The following is an 18,170-nucleotide window of genomic DNA, read 5'->3' as shown; positions in this document are numbered from 1 at the left end:
CCTTTCAGCCTCTCAAAGGTACAGTTGGTGATGTAGGGAATATTGGGGTTCAGAGCTGAACCCAACGGCCAAGAAAGAATTCTTGAGGCATCTTCGGTGCAAAATGGAGGTTTTATTAAAGCACAAGGGACAGGCCCCGTGTGCAGAAAGAGCTGCACTGGGGCTGTGAGGGGTGACTGATTATATACTTTCAAGTTGGAAGGGGGTTACGGACAGTACGGGCCTCCAACGTATTTTGGAAACAAGGTTTCCAGGATCCTGAGGGGGCTACAGGGGACCAGCTATTGTTAGGAAAAGGTCATCTATTACTGTGTAGTAAAAACTCAGTCGTGAGCCCCCTTAGATGTAGATCAGTGGGCCGTAGACTTGGAGGATGATGGCCAACACGTATCTTGCGGGGTAGAAATAAAGGAAGTTTCCATAGGAAGTTTTAGGTGTTAGAGTAGACTCACAAGATCCTGGGGGGTTGGGGTAAGGTTGCCTTTTGCCCTTAGCAAAGTGTCAACATCGAGGCAGCTGAGCTCCCAGAGGAAGTTCGCTCAGCCCGTTTCAAGGACTTGTCAATGCATTATCGGCAGTAAGAAAATTAAATTTTTTCTTTTGTCTTTGTTTTTCACATCAGTTAGGTTCTTCCTGGCAGAACGTTCTTAAGGGTGCCTGTGTGCCTCCTGCTCCCTGACATGGTCCACTTAATGTAGGCTCCAGCAGGCCCCCCGCCACAGTCTCCCACCCTCCGTGGCTAACATTTGCATGCATCCCCCAGAGGCCCTGTCTTCTGGGTTTTGCATTCCAGGATTTGCTAAGCAAATACATCTGAGGCCTGGGGGCAGCCCAGACTTCCTTACTGGGCCTGGCCGGGGCTGGAAGTTATCCACACCCCAGCAAGCAGTAGGGCTAATCTTTTTTCTGGAAGGGCTGGAAAAATTGAGGCTGAAGGTATCTTTCTCATTGAACATTTTCACTGAGGTGTGAACAGCAGACAGAGGAGTCTGCCCTCACGCTGCCCTCCTGCAGAGGGATGGGAAGGGAAGGGACATTTGGCCTCCCGTTGTCCTCCACAACCACACCGGGACTCAGGGGAGCCCAGGGTGGCCTGTTCAAGATGGCTGCACCGCACGAGCCCCAGGGAGCTTTTAAAGACCTCATGCCTGATCAGCTCCACAGTGATTCCGGTGAGCAGCCGAAGCAGAGTCCAGCGGTTCCAAATCAAGCCTTTGGTCCACTGTGAGGATTAAAAACAAAACAAAAGAACTTGGTCTCTTGACACCACACGAGAGAGGCAAGTGCATCGACCCCCAAGAGTTTGGCCTGTAGACTAGACCCTGGGGGCCAGGGTGGGTGCAGTCCAGCTCGAAGAAGCAAACTCAGGCTGGGGCTGGGAGGAAGGCCCAGAGCCCAGCCGGCCAGCAGCAGGATGTGCTGTGGGCTCTTCAGAGCCCATCCGTATCGGGGTCCATGTGTCTGTCCAGAGCAGAGTAGGGGAAGGGCTGGAGGACCGCAGAGAAGCTGAGAGGATGTTTAGACAAGGAAGAGGTTGCCCAGGAGAAGCAGGACCCTCCACACCGACAGGCTTGGTAGTGGGCGACACCTGGTCCCCAAAAGGCCTAGGGTGAGGGGAATGCGTCTGAGAGCCTTGGGGAGAAGGCTCTACCTGGGGTCATCGTGTTCTCTCCCATTCCAGCTCAAGTTCTCTCTTGGCTCACAGCTTCCTAGAAAAAGAACAGAGAGATTCATCATTTCCAAGTCCCTCATCGAGGACTTTCTGCCCCTTATTTCCACTGAGAACATCCCTCACATCTTCCTATGCGTAGGGCAGCCCCAAGCAAGTAGCCAGGCCCCATTCTAGCAATTTGATGCGTGGAAATTGGAAATCTCAGTTTATATAAAGAAATCAGTTAACAAATCCCACTTTATTAGACAAAATATTTTTTTTTGCAAATGGAGAATGCCATTTGCAGAGCAGGAGTTGATAAAAGAGTGTTTGAAACATTATTTGATTTACAAAAGTCTGGTTAATATTTGGCTTTTCGGGGAGGGGAAAGAAGTAGAGTGGCCTCCAGAGTGTTGAGTGCAGTTGTGTAGATTGCAGACTGCACAAGGAGACCCTGCCAATACAAAGGGGAGGCATCTCACGGACATGTTTATGCCGCATGTTATTTGTGCAGTTTTCTGTATGTTATTTGTACAGGTTGGTAGCTTTGTATGCCATTCATACAAATTTCTAGCAGGTGGCAGTCAACCGTTTTAACAAAATCAGCATATATTAGCATAGTCTTCCAGCAGCTGGCAATCAAGTTCTCCAGGAAAGGGTACTGTTTTCTTAGCGCACAAAGCAATATATGGGTTAGTGTTGGCCTTGACTATGACCAGGAAGAGGTGGGTGGGGCCCGAAAGGAAACTGGGTGGATGGAGCTCAGAGGTCACCGCAGCTCTGGGGACACAGCAGGTAGTGTCTGGCCTCCAGGGTCATCCTGGGCAGTTCCACACCTCGGGGCCGCTGTATTCCTGGATCCGGCTGGGGTGAGGCCTGTAGGTGACCCAAACTGTCTCGGAAGTGGAGAGCAGGGAGAAGTCAAGTGGGCAGGGAGCAGACCTGGACGTAAGATGCCAAGAAAGCACATGTGAGGAGAAATGAGACACAAAGGGGGCAATGGGAAGCCCCACCCCACGTTTCAATGCCTCTTCCACCTGCTGTGTCTGGCCAGTCATTGGCCCTCTCAAGGGAATTGCAGGAAGACTCCTGCAGAGCCCACCTCAGAGAAATGCTGGCATGAGGACCTGTCCATTCTTGGAAGGCTTTCACCTCTGACTGTGCCACTCTGTTTAAACCCTGTAATGACTCCCCAGTACCACAGGTGAAGTCCAGCTTTGTGAACATGGCCCCCAAGCCAGCCTGCCCTATCCCTGCCATGTCTGCCTGTGCACCTCCAAGCGCACCCCCAGGCCACTCCCTGCCCAAGCAGACAAAGTAGGACTAGACCCTGGGACTTCCGATTCACTCCAGGGAGGAGGCTGTATCACTTGGTGCTCGACACCAAGATGCTGGCGACAGACAACTTGGGTTCAGATCCTGGCTTTGCCATCTCCCTGCTGTGCCACTTTGGGCATGTTGCTTACCCTCTCTGTGCCACAATGCCTGGACCCTAATAACTACTTGGTAAGTTTTAGCTATTATCATTACAATCCCATTTGAATAGGGGGAAATTCCACAGTAACTCAAAGAGGGGGGCTCTCTAGTGGTAGAAATGGTAGAAATTGGAGGAGTCTGACAGACTTGGTAGCTGTTGAGAGGATTTGAATAGCAATTAGCAAGAGGGACCTCTTCCTTTTCCATGTGGAGCCTGTAGGCAGTCCCTAAATTTCTCAATCTGTCTTGTCACTTTGAGGCCAGTTACACAACCCAAATCAGATGACCACTGAACTCTCCCTGGAGGAGAGCTGAGGCTAGCAGAGGAAAGCCAGGCTGATACATGTTTCTAGCCATGCTCCAGAGGCAGAGCATATTTGGCACATCTACTGGTCCTAGAATGAAAGGGACAGGGAGCAGCCTCGACCCCAACCTGTAGCCTCAGCAGAGCTATCCCAGATAGCTCACAGAACTCTGAAAGGGGAAAAGAAACATCTGTTTTGGAATCCACTGAGATGTGGGGGTTGTTTGTTATGCAGCATTATCAAACAGCAATTACTGACTAATACAGCCAGCATCAGAGTACGAATTTGAACATCTGATTTAAAAGACACAGGTGCCTGGGTGGCTCAGTCAGTTAAGCATCCAACTCTTGATTTTGGCCCAGGTCATGATCTCAGGGCCGTGAGATGGAGCCCTGCATCGAGCCCCATGACAGGCTCCACGCTCAGCATGGAGTTTACTTGAGATTCTCTCCTTCTCCCTCTGCCCCTCCCCCCACTGGTACTCTCTCTCTCTCTCTCTCAAAAAAATAAATAAAATCTTTAAGAAACACAGAGAGAGAGAGAGAGAGAGAGATTAATGTATGGAACATCTACCCTGTAGCTTTTATTCTAACTTCTCTCCTCTTTATTGGGAGGAACATTAGCTAGGGGCCAGAGTTGCACAGGACTCGCCCATGGATGTGACAGTGTCTCTTGTGATTGTACTCTGGGAGGAAATGAGCAGATTTCCTCTCTTTCTGGATCGCTCCTCCTCTATGCCTAACCTTTTTGAGCTTCTCTCTTCTATCCCCTACCCTGGTCTTTGAAGCTCAGAGCAATGAATTTGCATGGAATTGCTTAAGAACATCCACTGGTAAATTGCTTCCAGGCAGTTTCATAATATGTTCTATAAAGGAACATCGCAGACGGAATGTGTGACCTACTGACAACAGTGTTTCCCACAGCTGTGAATGTTGTTTTGTTTGTTTTTATCACAGCCTGCTTCTTTATAAAGTACCTTGATTCCTAGAAGTTTATCAACCAAGGCAGCTCTGGCTGAATTGCATAGTTTCCACTGTTCCAATGTATAGGAGGAGGGCTGGTCCTGAAATGAAGGGACTCAAGTCTGGGCCTGGCTTCCAGATGGCACTCCCAGCCCCAAGGAAGCTTCCCCACCCCACAGCAGACCTACCTATGTTCTCCTGACCAAACTTGATCTTGAGCTCCTAGAGACAGAGATATGGACTCTCAAAAGTCAAAGAAGTCTTGGGGCTGGAGACCAAGGAATAGAGCTAGACTAACCCCAGGATTCATTAATTCCATGACCCCCAAGGGGACCTGGGGGGTCCTGCACCCTCCCTGCCTGTCCTTTAATCCAGAAAGTGACACACGCATCTTCCCCACTTCCTGCAGCAGCTCTGAGACTCTCCTTCCCACCATACTGCTTCCTCCCACTCACCAGGTACCTACTTGCCCAGACCTCAAAGTGGGCCTGTGGCTGCTAGAGTGAGCTTCTGACCCTCATCTATCTGATATCTGATACATCTCTCTGCCCACCTGGGATCCCCACCTGGGACAGGAACAACACAGAAGGATGTCCCTTAGAATGATTTGGGGATTTTTCTGACCAATGGAGGCTTGAAGAAAAGTAGATAGCAGAGTGAGTGGGTCTGTTCCATTCAGAGAATATTTTGATAATCCAGTAAAATAGTTGTAGATGATTCCTGACTTGGTTTGTGTTTGAAGCTGGCATTTTTCATTTGTAAGTGTGTATGTATATATGCATGTCCCTCTAAAAAACAATGTTATAGTTCAGTAAAAACTTAAGACTTGGTTCTTGTCTTTGGTCTAAAGTTCAATTTTGGGGTAAACTCTTAAAAGTTGGGGATTGAGGCTCAGTAGGTTAAGTGTCTGCCTTCGGCTCAGGTCATAATTTCAGGGTCCTGGGATCGAGCCCCGCGTCAGGCTCTCTTCTCAGCAGGGAGTCTGTTTCTCCCTCTCCCTTTCCCTCTGTGACCTCTCTCACTCTCTCTCAAATAAATTTAAAAAATCTTCCAAAAAAAAAAAAAAGTTGGGGATTGAGTTCAATTCACCTTTGCTATCTCTAGAGCCCAGAAGAGTGGTTGGCACTCATTAGGTGCTCAATAAAAGTTAACTGATGGACTCAATGACAATGTAATATAACCAAAAAGCTGTAAGAAGCAGCTCACATTGGTTAGGGCTTTTATTTGTAGCTTGGCAACAGTTTGGATCTCTGTATGTTGAGGATCACATGGTCACACACCTCTCTAGGTTGGTTTTTAGAGTTCTATTTGGAAGCTGAGAAGTCCTAGTTAACCTCTGCATATAACCCTAATATCTACAAAATTATTGAGTGCTAATTACACACCCTGCATTCCGCAAAGCAATTTACATGTTGGCCTCATTAAACCCTCACGATATTATCCCTATTTTACAGACCAGGAAATAGAGGCTTAGAAAGATCACATGTCCTAAGCTTGATCACTGAGTAACATTATGGCGGAGCAGGGAGTTTATGTTGGGTGGGTCCAACTCCAAAGTCCAGCTCCTACTGACTCTTCCTCTACCCCTTGTGATCTTCCTGAAGACTCTTCCCAAAGCTTTTCCTCCCTGTGGAACTTGAGAAACATTAGTCATGCTCACTGCACTTTGCTGCCTGTTTTTTTGGATCGTGGGTATCTTGGAAAGCCTTTCCTGGTGCCACTTGTCTTTTGTTTGTTCTTCTTGAATATCTTGCTCATCCAATTGGAGTCTTCGACAGGATTCTCCCTGGGCAATAGATGAAGTAACAGTTTGTTAGTGACCTGTCCTGTGTCCTCCTCTATCAGGGCCCTGCTCCAGCTCGGAAGGTAGACAGGCACACCAATGCTATGGCTTTTAACCCTGCCCGAACACCCGACTTCCACAGCAAACATTTGTTTTATAGTCAATGACCATTTATCTAAGTAACGTCATGCAGATGAGTCAACTGAAACTCAACTAAACTTTTATAAGTTATATGTCAATGCAATAAAGTTTAAACCTGCGAACAAAATGCATGGTATATGCCTAAGCACAAAATTTTTAATTTATGCAAACTCCTTCAAAACGTTTTATAATTAAAATTATACGTAATGTGAGAAGCAGGTATGTTTTAATATATTTGCTATGAAACGGAGTTGGAACATCAAAAGGACCTGCTCTCCCAATAGCTGCAGCTGTGGCCATGGAGAACCCCAGCCACTGCCAGAACTGCCCCAAGGCAGGAGGGATGGAGCTGGGGAGGGGAGGGATACTCTTTGACCCACCTTCTGATCTCCTGCTGGTGCCTTCCATTGGCTAACCCAACTGGCAAGAAGCCAGCAAGGGAGTCTGGGTAATGTGGTCCCCAAGGAACTTAAAAAAATACCAGTCCTGGGGCACCTGGGTGGCGCAGTCGGTTGAACCTCCAACTCTTGGTTTCGGCTCAGGTTGAGATCTCAGGATCGTGAGATTGGGCCCTGAGTGGGGGCTCTGCACTCATTGCGGAGTCTGCTTAGGATTTGTTCTCCCTCTTCCTCTGCCCCTACACCCCCCCCACCGCTCCCCACCCCCGTGCTTGCACAGTCTCTCTCTAAAAAATAAATAAAAATAAATCTTAAAAAAAAAAACAAACGATCCTCAGGCCCTCTCAGAATGACTGTGAAGGTAAGTATTGGAGAACATGTCACACAACCCAGACAATAGAAGTGCATTATAAAAAAGATTTTCTGAGGACAATCTATAACATAGGAATATTAGCCCTCTTTTTGTGCTGATAGAAAATAATTTGGATAAAAGGAGGCCTTTGACTTTGGAAAACAGTGTGGAGTTTCCTCAAAAAGTTAAAAACAGAGCTACCATATGACCCAGCAATTGCACTACTGGGTATTTACCCCAAAGATACAGATGTAGTGAAAAGAAGGGGCACATGCATCCCAATGTTCATAGCAGCATTGTCCACAATAGCCAAACTGTGGAAGGAGCTGAGATGCCCTTCTACAGATGAATGGATAAAGATGTGGTCCATATATACAACGGAACATTACTCAGCCATCAGAAAGAATGATTACCCAACATTTTGTATTATGGGACTGGAGGAGATTATGCTAAGTGAAATAAGTCAAGCAGAAAAAGACAATTATCATATGGTTTCACTCATTTGTGGAACAAAAGGAATAGCAGGGAGATCGTTAGGAGAAGGAAGGGAAAAATGAGGGGGGTGGTAAACAGAGGGGGAAATGAACCACAAGAGACTATGGACTCTGGGAAACAAACTGAGGGTTTTAGAGGGGAGGGGAGTGGGGGGATGGGCTAGCCCAGTGATGGGTATTAAGGAGGGCACGTATTGCATGGAGCAGTGGGTGTTATACGCAAACAATGAATCATGGAACACTACATCAAAAACTAACGATGTACTGAATGGTGACTAACATAACATAATAAAATAAATAAATAAATAAAGGAGGCCTTTGACAGAGTCCCACAGTTCATACCATGCAGGAAATAGCCTACCTCAGGCTAAGGATGTAGCATGCCTGCTAGCTCCCTTGAACTGAGACACCACCAGAGAGTAAGACATGAAGGGGTGCACATTCTCCCACTGCACTCAGAGAAGGTGCATGCATTCCCCAGTGAGCACAGGAAGGAGCTGACAAGAATGACATTGAGAGCATGAACGGCTCATTTCCCATTCGTTGCCCCCGCTGAAGAAGAGAGAAGTGTAAAGGGGTAGACTGTAACCACACAAACTGGAAAAGGATCCCAGTGTTCCTGGGGCAGCTAAAAAGAAGGAAAATTTCCCTTAGCTGGGCCCCCCTCCCCTGGCCAAAGGAAAAAATGTGTCCCCGATTAAGGAGAAACTTACATTGCGTGAGGCCTGCTGGTGGCTTCCTTCACATTAACCAAAGGCACGGCACCTTTTGTATTTGAAAAGGCAAGGGGAGCTACAGTCAAAAGTAAAAATAGAAGAGACATGAGTGAGGTGGCAAAATCTTGTCCATTTCAACTCACCTGTCACTTCCAAGAGGCCTTCCTTAACCCCGCAGAGAGAAGTGATCTTAATCTCTATGAATACTTTCAACACTGTTTTTGCGAGTAATGTAGTACTTAATAATTTGTGCTGTGTTTTTGAGGTTGGTTGGTATCTCTGTCATCCCCTCTGCTAGAGGAGAGATTTCTGAGAGAGGAGCTGAGAATTGTTTAGCTTTGAAGCCTCGAGAGCAGTGCTTCTCAAACTATCTGTAGAAGATACCAGTTGTGAAGATCCAACTTTTTCAAATCTTTTTTTGGAATCCATAATGGACTAGTACTTTTGTGAAATACAATACAATGAATTAGTAGGAAAATGACCAAGCTCTTGGATTTCATGGCTATAAATATTTCTAAATGCTTACTTTCAACCTCTGTGCTCATTTCATTGTAAATTAGTAACAAATACTTTGGGGACCAGCATTGGTTCACGAGCACTCTTTGAGTAGCTCTGCCCTGGCACAGTGGTTATCACAATAACAAAGACCTTCTGGTACAGTGGTTCTCAATCATGGTTCTCAAAAGAACCCCCTGGAGGGCTTATAAAAATATAGATAACTGGGTCCCACCTGCTTGAGTTAGTAGGTCTATGGTAGGGACTGAGAATTTTCATTTCTAACAAGTTCCCAGGTGAGGAGTTTGCTGTTGGTCAGAGACCAGCCTTTGAAAATCACTGACTAAAGACATGAACAAATGTCAAGAACACTGCCCCCCTTGTGGTGGCCTATCCTCAAAACAGGTAGAGACGCTAAAGGTAACTGCTAACTTAACCAATGCACCCTTCTAAAGCCATGGTTATCAGCTCAGTTATCAGCTCCCATGTTGTGGCACACTTGCTGAGGGGCTCCAGACATAAGGAAGCTGTGAGAAGCTAGACGGGTCCATACCTTGGGGCTGTTCTGGGCCCAGTTCCTCCACAGGTGGTTGTGCAGGTGCCGCTGAAGGAGATGCCCCTACAGATGTTGGAGATGCCCCTACAGATGAAGGCCCCAGGGATGGCCTGGGTGACAGAGAGGACTGGGAGGGTAGGGATATTGGAGGTGATCCAGTCATTTGTACCTGCTGCTGTGGTGATACACGTGACAGCGCAGGTGTGGAGCTGAGCGGTAAGGGCACAGCTGGGAATGATACAGGGAGCAAGTCAGCTGGAGAATGAGATGGTGATGAGGCCAGTGGAGATGCAGGTGACTGCTCAAATGAAGAGACAGGTGGTGAGACAGGTGATTCTACAGGCCACTCACGTGTGGATTCAGGTGTCTGCACAGGTGAGGACACAAGTAGACCTTGGCTGCCCTTTCCTTCCCTTTCAGAAGCCCCCTGTACGTGAGGTTGTATGGATTCTTCCTGCTCCGTTTGGAGGCTTGATTGACTGTGTTCAGGGCACTCATTGCCCAGGGCAAGTTCTATATTGCAGTACACTTCTACACGGGGGAACATCACTCTCTTGGAGGGAGAATCGAGGTAAACAGCATCTAGGAAGACAACAGCATGGGGTCACCGGTGGCATTACTAGCCCCTGGCATCAGCATGGCATTTGCAAAAAGTGATTTCCCAAATTATTTTCATAAGCAGGATTAGTGCTTTTCAATGGCCCTTCTTTACTTACTCAAATTTATATTGAGTATTTGATTGTGTATTGATTCACTTATTCAACAGATATTTATTGAACATCTATATGTGCTAGGCACTGAGAAGTGAAGGGGACAAAAACAGGTGTGATGGTTCTTGGCCTCTTGGAGTTTACAGTCTGGCTTGGGGACAGGCATTGACTACTCAAATAATCTCATTTTAACCAAGCCAAGTTCCGGGCGAGAAAGGAACATGATGTTAGGAGAGAGGGAAGCAGGGAGGACATCTTTGGGAAGGCTTCCCTGAGGGAGCAACTTCTGAGCTGAGATCTGAAGGGCAAGTGAGGGTCCAGGGGATGGTCAGGGTGGGATGGAGAGGAGCATTTCAGACAGTGGGAACAGCACACACAAATGTCACAAGATGAGGGAGCAAGAGTGGGGCCTGAAAGGTCTGTGTGGTTGGAGAAGGGGTGGGGACACTGTGATGGGAGATGGGAATGAGAAGGCCACAGGGGCCTGACCATGCGTGTAGGCACCATTGAGGGCCCTTGGTTTTCACAGAGACCATGAAAGACCTAGAGGCAGTGGGGATTCTGTACTGTCTCTGGCTTTGACAAGATCACTGTGGCTGCTGTGTGGAGACTCACTGAGATGGGCATAGGGGACCCAGGGAAACCTGTAAGGCTGCTGTGGAGAGGGGTTTAGGCCTTGCACCTGAAAGGAGAAAGAAATAGAAGATTCTGTTTAGGAGGTAAAATAAATGAGAATTGGCAATGGATTGACTGGGGGAAGAGAGGAGGTAGGTGGCTTGCACAACCAGGTGGATGCTGGTGCTGACAAGGTGACCATGGAGGGGATGGGTTAGGAGAGCAGTGAGGAGGGCACAGGTTATAGTTTGTTCGGGGATAAGCGGATTTCAGGGGGCCTTAGAGATGTCCAAGGAGAGATGACAAGTGGGCAGCTTGGGTTTGGATATGGGTTTGGATCTCAGAGAAAAGATGAGGGTTAGAGATGTACATTTGGGAGTCCATCTATGGACGGTCACTAAAGCTGTGATGGGGGCCATGGAGGAGATTGTCTAGGGAGGAAAAGCAGAGTGAGAAGAGGATAAAGCCAGGACTGAGCAAGGAGAGAGGGAGAGGGGAACCGAGGCCAAGTTGTTAAAATAGGCAAGACTGGAGTAGACCTACAAGTGGCTGGTAAGGATCCATTTGAGAGGTGGGGGTTGGATATGTAAAAGAGAGATGAAATAAGAGATAATTCAAGAGTGCTATGATGGAAAGGGGTCTGAGCACAGGTAGGGAGTGGGCTTTAGGCAAGCAGAGGATTGCTTTCTTTAATGTTCTAAGAAGGAGGGAGAGAGAGCAGGCTGAGTTTGTATGTTTGGTAGCACAAAGTTGAAAGAACTTCTTTCTGTTGGCTTTGCTTTTCTCTGTGAAGTTGTTTGGAGGCAAGGCCCTCTCCTGGGGATCAGGGAGAAGGGAAGTCTTGAGGTGGTGATTGCAGAGGAGGAGAGAATAGGTTGCCAAGACAAATACAACATGACCGCATTTTGTGTAGGAATTCACAATCTGATTCTAAAACTTCTATGGAATTAGAAAGGACCTGAAATAGCGTAAACAACTTTGAAAGAAAAAAAAAAAAAAGAAACAAAGATGGAAAACTAAGACTACCTGGTGTCAAGATTTATGATAAAGCTTCAGGGATCAAGACAGCATGATACTGATGAAAAGACAGAAAAAGATCAATGGCACAAAACAGAAGGTCTAGAAATAGACCCATGACATATAGAGACAACTGACTTTACTCAGTAGAGAAAGCATAGTCTTTTCAACAAACAATGCTGGAACAAGTGGACATCCGTATGCGAAAAAACAAAAAAAGAACTTTGTTTTATATCTTGAGCCATATTCAAAAATTAACTCAAAATGGAATATAGACACAAATGAAAAACCAAAAAACTATAAAACTTCTGGATGGAAACATAGGAGAAAACCTTCTTGTAATCTTGAGTAAAGCAAAGATTTCTTAGATAAGACGCCAAAAGCATGATCCATAAAGGAAGCAAATTAATAACATGGGCCCCGTCAAAATTTAAAACTCCTTTTTAGAAGACTGTTAAGGAATTGAAAAGAGAAATGACAGACTGAGAAAATATTTGCAAATCGTATTTCAGACAAAGGGCATCTATCTAGAATACATAAAAGCTCTTAAATAAGAAAACAAACAATTCAATTTTTAGGACAGGCAAAAGGGCCCACTGAAAGAGTTTCCAATGGCCAAACCTAGAACAATCTGAGTAATAAAATAAATTGAGTAAGACTGAATAATAACTCAAAGTCTAAAAGAAGTACTCATGAGTCCATACTGAAACAAACAAGGGGTTGAAGAAGTATGCAAATGGGGGAGAAGAGACAATTTTCCCAAGCAGAAGAATTCCAGATAATTTATGTAGATACCTTGTCCTTAAGGAAGTGAAGCCTAACTCTCCACCCCTTAAGCGTGGGTTGTGCATAGTAACTTCTTCTCAAAGAGCACAGTATAGAAAGGGGGAGAAAGAACAACTTCGCAGCGGAGAAACCCAATAAACACCACTACAGACAGATGACCAAGGTCAACATCATGAGTGATATGCCATGTGGATAACATACACCTTTGATACAATGTGATGAGAATGGCACTTTATCTCTGTGGTCTCCCTCCCCAGAACATAGAACTCCAGTCTAATCATGAAAAAAACATCAGACAAACCCCAACTAAGGAACATTCCACGAAATATCTGGCCCGTATTCCAATCCGCCAAGGTCATTAAAAACAAGGAGCATCTGAGAAACTGTCACAGAAAAGAGGAACCTAAAGAGACATCAGGGCAAAATGGGATGTGGCATCCTGAATGAGATTCTGGATCAGAAAAAGGACATTAGGTTAAAAAGTAAGGAAATCTGAATATATGGACTTCAGTTAATAATAACCAATATTAGTACATTAATTGTAAACACTACACTATATTATGTAAAGAATTTTATGTGTACCATACTATAACAGCTAACAAATGTAAGACATAATAATAGGGAATGTGGAGTACATGGAAACTGTACTATTTTCATATTTTTTTCTATAAATCTAAAACTATTCTTAAAAATAAAGCTTATTATAGGTCTAGGTGGGAAATGCCCAAAAGAGTTGAACACTTGAACAAAGAAGATACATAGATGGCAAATAAGCATGTGAAAAGATGTTTCATGTCATTAGTCATTAAGGAAAGACAAATAAAAATAATACCATCACACAACTAATCACATCTGGTTAAAATTAAAAAGACTGACAATTTCCAGTGTTGGTGGTAATAAGGAGAAACTGGAACTCTCATGCATTGCTGGTGGGAATGTAAAATGGTACAACCACTTCAAAAAACAATGTGGCAGTTTCTTAAGAATTTAAACATACGATCTGGGTATATGTCCTTAGTATATATCCCAAAGAATTGAAAATAGGATATTTGCATGCCCGTGTTCATTGCATCATTATTCACAATAGCCAAGAGGAAGAAGCAATTCAAATTGTTCATCGAAAAAGAAAATGTGGTATGTACACAGGTGCGTGTCACATGCTATGAAATGGATAAACCTGGAGGACATTATGAGAGTGAGATGCACCAGTCACAAAAAGACAAGCACTGTATAATTCCATTGATATAAGGCATCTGAAGTAATCCATCTCCTAGAAATAGAAAATAGAGTGGTGGTAGCCAGGGCGTAGGAGACGGAGAAATGAGGATTTGCCGATCAATGGGAATAGAGTTTCAGTTTTGCAAGAAGAAAAAGTTCTGGAGTTTGGTTGTACAACGTGAATATACTTAACAGTACTGAACTGTACACTTAAAAATGGTTAAGATGGTGGGGCCCCTGGCTGGCTCAGTTGGAGGAGCATGCAACTCTGGATCTCAGGATTGTGAGTTCAAGACCCACATTAGGTGTAGAGATTACTTAAAGATAAAAAATCTCTAAAAAAATGGTTAAGATGGTAAACTTTATGTTATGTGTTTTACCCTAATTGTACATATATAATCATGTATTACATAAATATAGATATAGATGAAATGTACATCCCCATACCATCTAGACATCGCTCTCCTAGGTATTTACCCAAGAGAAATGAAAGCATATGTTCATACAAAGACTCCATGAGTATTCACAGCAACTTTATTCATAACAGCCCGAACTGGATACAACCTAAATGTTCATTAATGGGTGAATGGAGAAATGAACTGTGGAGTTTTCATAAATGGAATGGAATGTAAAAAGGAATGAACTATTTATACATGCAATAACATGATGAATTTCAGCATAATTAGTCTAATTATACTCAGTATGAGTGAAAGAATGCAGACAAAATAGAGTCTATACTGTAAGTCCATACTGGAAATTTCTATAATGACAGAAAGTTGATCAGGGGCACTGGGGGAAGGCGGAAAGTGTCACAAAGGAGCATGAGGAAAACTTTGGGCATGATGGATGATGGTTCACTCCCTTGATTGTTGGTTTCACAGGCGTGTGTTGGCAGGGAGCAGAGAGAACTTAACAAATTGTGAGAGGGAGGAAGGGTACAAGAGAAGGAAGAATGTCAAGAGGGAAGGAAGAAAGGGAGGGAAGAAGGAAGGAAGGAAGGTAGGAAGGCAGGCAGGCAGGGAGGGAGGGAGGGAGGAAGGTCTGATCAGGCATGCCTGGATGCCAGATGAATAATTTTAGACATGGCATCCTCTGAGCTCCAACCTCACTCAACGCCCACATCCACATGTCTGTGTGGGGAATGTGGATTTTCAAGCATGCCAGCAAGCATTGCCCTTCCCTTTGGCAGAAGGCTGCCACCAGGGGAGGCCAAGGGTGGAGAGGGAAGCTTGCCTGGCAGCAGGAATAATTAGGCAGATGTGAACCCTGAGGAAGGCAGAAAAGGAGGATGCCAGGCTGTGAGTTGAGGAATTGAGGGCAACACCTTGCAGGTGTGGCCTTCTGCCAGAGCTGACCCCATCCAGAAAGCAGTAGGGTGGGAAGCTGGAGCGGACTCCTGTTTTTCTGTTCCCAGATGGCAGGTGGGAATTAAGAGTGTGGCTCTGGGCACCAGCCGCAATTTCTCAGGATGCGTCATACCTCCTGCTCGCATCTGGTGCCGAGAGGAAAATCCAGCCCTACCAAACCCAAGAGGATTAGGGGCGGAGCTGAAGAAACCTGCACTGAGAAAGCCATGGGAACACTGGCAAATTGGAAGAGGAATCAAAAATAGCCAGTAGCCAGCAAGAGACATTTTCTTCCCTGTGAGTTGTGTCAGTTCCTCCTTGCAGTGATTCCAGAGCCCCTGGAAAAACCCACCATCCTCCACACACTGCCCTGATTGTTTAGTGGATTGCCGAAATGCTCCTATTAGAGTCTCATCCTTGGGTTTAAGGCTGCCGCTTATACCATGGCGTCCACATCAGCTAAGGGTAGATGGGTAGGGGAGCGTGAGATGGCCCTGGGTTCCTCCCAGAGGCTGGCACAGGGGTTACTGAGAAACGGGGGACACCAGAGATACTAAAGCAAGGCACTTTGTAACTCTGCCCAGAGCTTGCCCTGAGAGGGAGAGAAAGTTCTAGGGGCAAGACAGGTGCAGTGGTAACCAGGCAGCCAGGCTGGAAGCTGAGGTGTGTGGGAGGGTCTCCTGAGGCAGGGAATTGGTCCCAAATCAGGGGATCCCTCAGCCCCACATCCCCAGTACGCACCATGACTGAGGAAAGAGTGACAGGGCTTCCCAGCTGGGGGTGGAAAGGACCCCAGGCCTTTGCCACCCCCTCCCCTTCCTGAGGTTCTGTAGGTTAGACCCCATCTCTACACCCCACTGACACCTCTCAGGTGGTCCTCCTTTTGGACACTTGGAGCTTAGTTTTCACAGCTGTGACCCATGTAAATGGGGGGGGGGGGGAAGCTGCCTGAGTAGAGTCAGGGTTAGGAGAAGTCTGTCCTGCAGAGAGATGAGAGGAGGGCTCTGTCTCCTAGGTCAGAGGGTCAGTGGGCTGGATTGACTGTGTCTAGGAATAAAATTCTGACGTAGGTTCTGTGATCAGCCCCCTTATACAGATGAGAAAACCAAGGTCCTAGGAAATGAGTTACCCACTCAAGATCACACAGTTAGTAGGTGTCAAGAACCAGGATTTAACCCTTTTTACAGATTAAGAACCAAGACAGAGAGGGCAAGTGATTTCCCTGAGCTCACGCAGCCAGGGGGGATGAGAATCCTGGCCCAGGCCTACTTGCCTCCAGAACCCACATTCCCTCCATCCTTCTCTCCTGCCCCCCACCCCTCATTTGGAGAATAGCCCCAGGAGAAAGGGAAGAGTTAAGACAAAGGGAGCTTGGGAACACAGGAAGCAACTCTGAAGGAAAAGAAGTCAAAGCATCCTAGGGAAAAACCCACATTCAATCCCTTATATATATTTTTAACTACGTACACAACAAGTTCCCCACAGCGTGGCTTAGGACAGTGAGCATTTGGAAACTCAAAAGAATGATCAAGGTTTTCTATACAACTGTAATGGAATATCACACAATTGCCAAAAAAGACAGTCACAGAGACCACATGACAACATGGGAAACAAAAAAAAAAAAACCACACTTCATACACCATTAGGTAAACACCCTCCAATCCAGGAATCCTTTTTTCTGGAAATATGTTCTATGGAAACAATTCTAAATGTGGAAAAAATTTTTTCCTTTCCCTTTTATCAAGGATGTTTGCCATGGTGTTCACGGAGTTAGCGTGCGAAATACATGTGACTGGAATCGTCCACGCAAGAATGCACAGAGGCCGTGCGGGTGTAGGGCCCACACTTGCTAAACCAACACAGGGTACAGGCTCTTCCCTCTCATTTGTTGATCAGTGTCACTCAGAGTCTTACAGGAATATAAACCAGTCTCGTGTGATTCTAATATAACAACGCGATTGTTTGGGGGAAGAGAATAAAGTGAAATGACATGAAAATGGAATTCTCCGGGAAGATGCGAGCTCTGTGTTTCCTAAACATAGTCCCTAAGTTCAGAAATGCTTCTGTACAAAAGCCTATCCACGGTCCCAACAGTGACCCTAAAAACCACTTTCCCACAGAGATCTTAATTTTTGGACACAGTGGCCTTTCCGGGACAACGCAAGCTGCCAACGGGTCCTTGCGCCCATTCCCCGCGCTCCTGGGGAAGGGCGTCTCCACCTCATAAATTTGAGCGGAAAACTCTTCCACTCAGCCCTTCCACTTCCGGTCTTAGCCCCGCCCCAATCCACCCCTTCCCGGGGCCCCACCTTGTACTTACTCAGCCTCCTCAAGTAGGAAACGGCATCTTCGTACCCTCGGTAGTAGTAGTTGTGCAGGATCTGCAAGGAGGCGACAGCAGGACAATGACTACGGCTGCAATCATGGAGAGAGCCAAGCTCTCCTCACCCGGAGCAGCTCCTTTCATTACCTTGAGCTTTATTTAATGAGCTTTTCAAAATGGACCCTCCCAGTGTCCCATCCCTCACTATCTGCTAAGAAGTGGGGAGCAGTTACTGATCGTGTGTCCATAGTGACGGTGCAATAATGTGTTTTACAGCTGATCATCAGCTTCCTCTGGGTGGGAGAGGGTGAGATGTTTATGGTAGAACCAGGGAAGCTGCACTGGGGCCAGATGAAGAGCAGAGTTTGGAGACTGGGTTCAAATCCCAGTGCTGCCAGTCGTTGGCTGTGCAGCTGTCTGGCTGTGACCTCTCATGGCCTCAGTATCTTCACCTGTAAAATGGGAATAATGGTCGTATCTATTGCAGAGGATGCTGGGGGGTTGCATGAGCTACTGCTCACAAAGCCTTTCTGAAAAGGGCCAGATAGTAAATATTTGGGGGTTTGAATGCCACGGATAGTCTCTATCTCTTCTAGTTCTTCCCGCTCTCGTTCTTCCTCTTCTTCTTGTCCTCCTCCTTCTCCTCCTTCTTCATCTTCTTCTTCCCCCCTCCTCCTTCCTCCTCCTTCTTCTCCTCCTTTTCCTTCTTCCTTTTCTCCTTTTCCTTCTCTTTCTTCGACTTCTACAACCCTCTAAAAATGGAGAGCCCATTCTGAGCTCACAGGTTATATAAAAACAAGCCACCTTGAGAAAGAAAGTCAAGCAC

General features: G+C 46.1%; 1 protein-coding gene across 1 annotated transcript in view; it reads right to left on the bottom strand.

Annotated features, from left to right (window-relative positions):
• Positions 1-95: 95 nt before the first annotated feature.
• PNPLA1 (patatin like phospholipase domain containing 1) overlaps positions 96-18,170 on the bottom strand; it is a 44,411-nt gene continuing 26,336 nt past the window's right edge. Inside the window, exons 5-11 of the mRNA XM_026482755.3 lie at positions 17,342-17,402; positions 9,327-9,911; positions 8,276-8,354; positions 6,055-6,180; positions 2,488-2,593; positions 1,652-1,709; positions 96-1,222 (exon numbers count right to left, since the gene is read on the bottom strand). Coding sequence (XP_026338540.3) covers positions 1,683-1,709; positions 2,488-2,593; positions 6,055-6,180; positions 8,276-8,354; positions 9,327-9,911; positions 17,342-17,402 — 984 coding nt within the window. The 3' untranslated portion in view covers positions 96-1,222; positions 1,652-1,682. The remainder of the gene's footprint in view (positions 1,223-1,651; positions 1,710-2,487; positions 2,594-6,054; positions 6,181-8,275; positions 8,355-9,326; positions 9,912-17,341; positions 17,403-18,170) is intronic.

Source organism: Ursus arctos, unplaced genomic scaffold, assembly GCF_023065955.2.
Source record: "Ursus arctos isolate Adak ecotype North America unplaced genomic scaffold, UrsArc2.0 scaffold_31, whole genome shotgun sequence".
Taxonomy (NCBI): Eukaryota; Metazoa; Chordata; class Mammalia; order Carnivora; family Ursidae; genus Ursus; species Ursus arctos.
The sequence above is the reverse complement of the archived record's forward strand: the minus strand, read 5'-3'. Positions and strand labels throughout refer to the sequence as shown.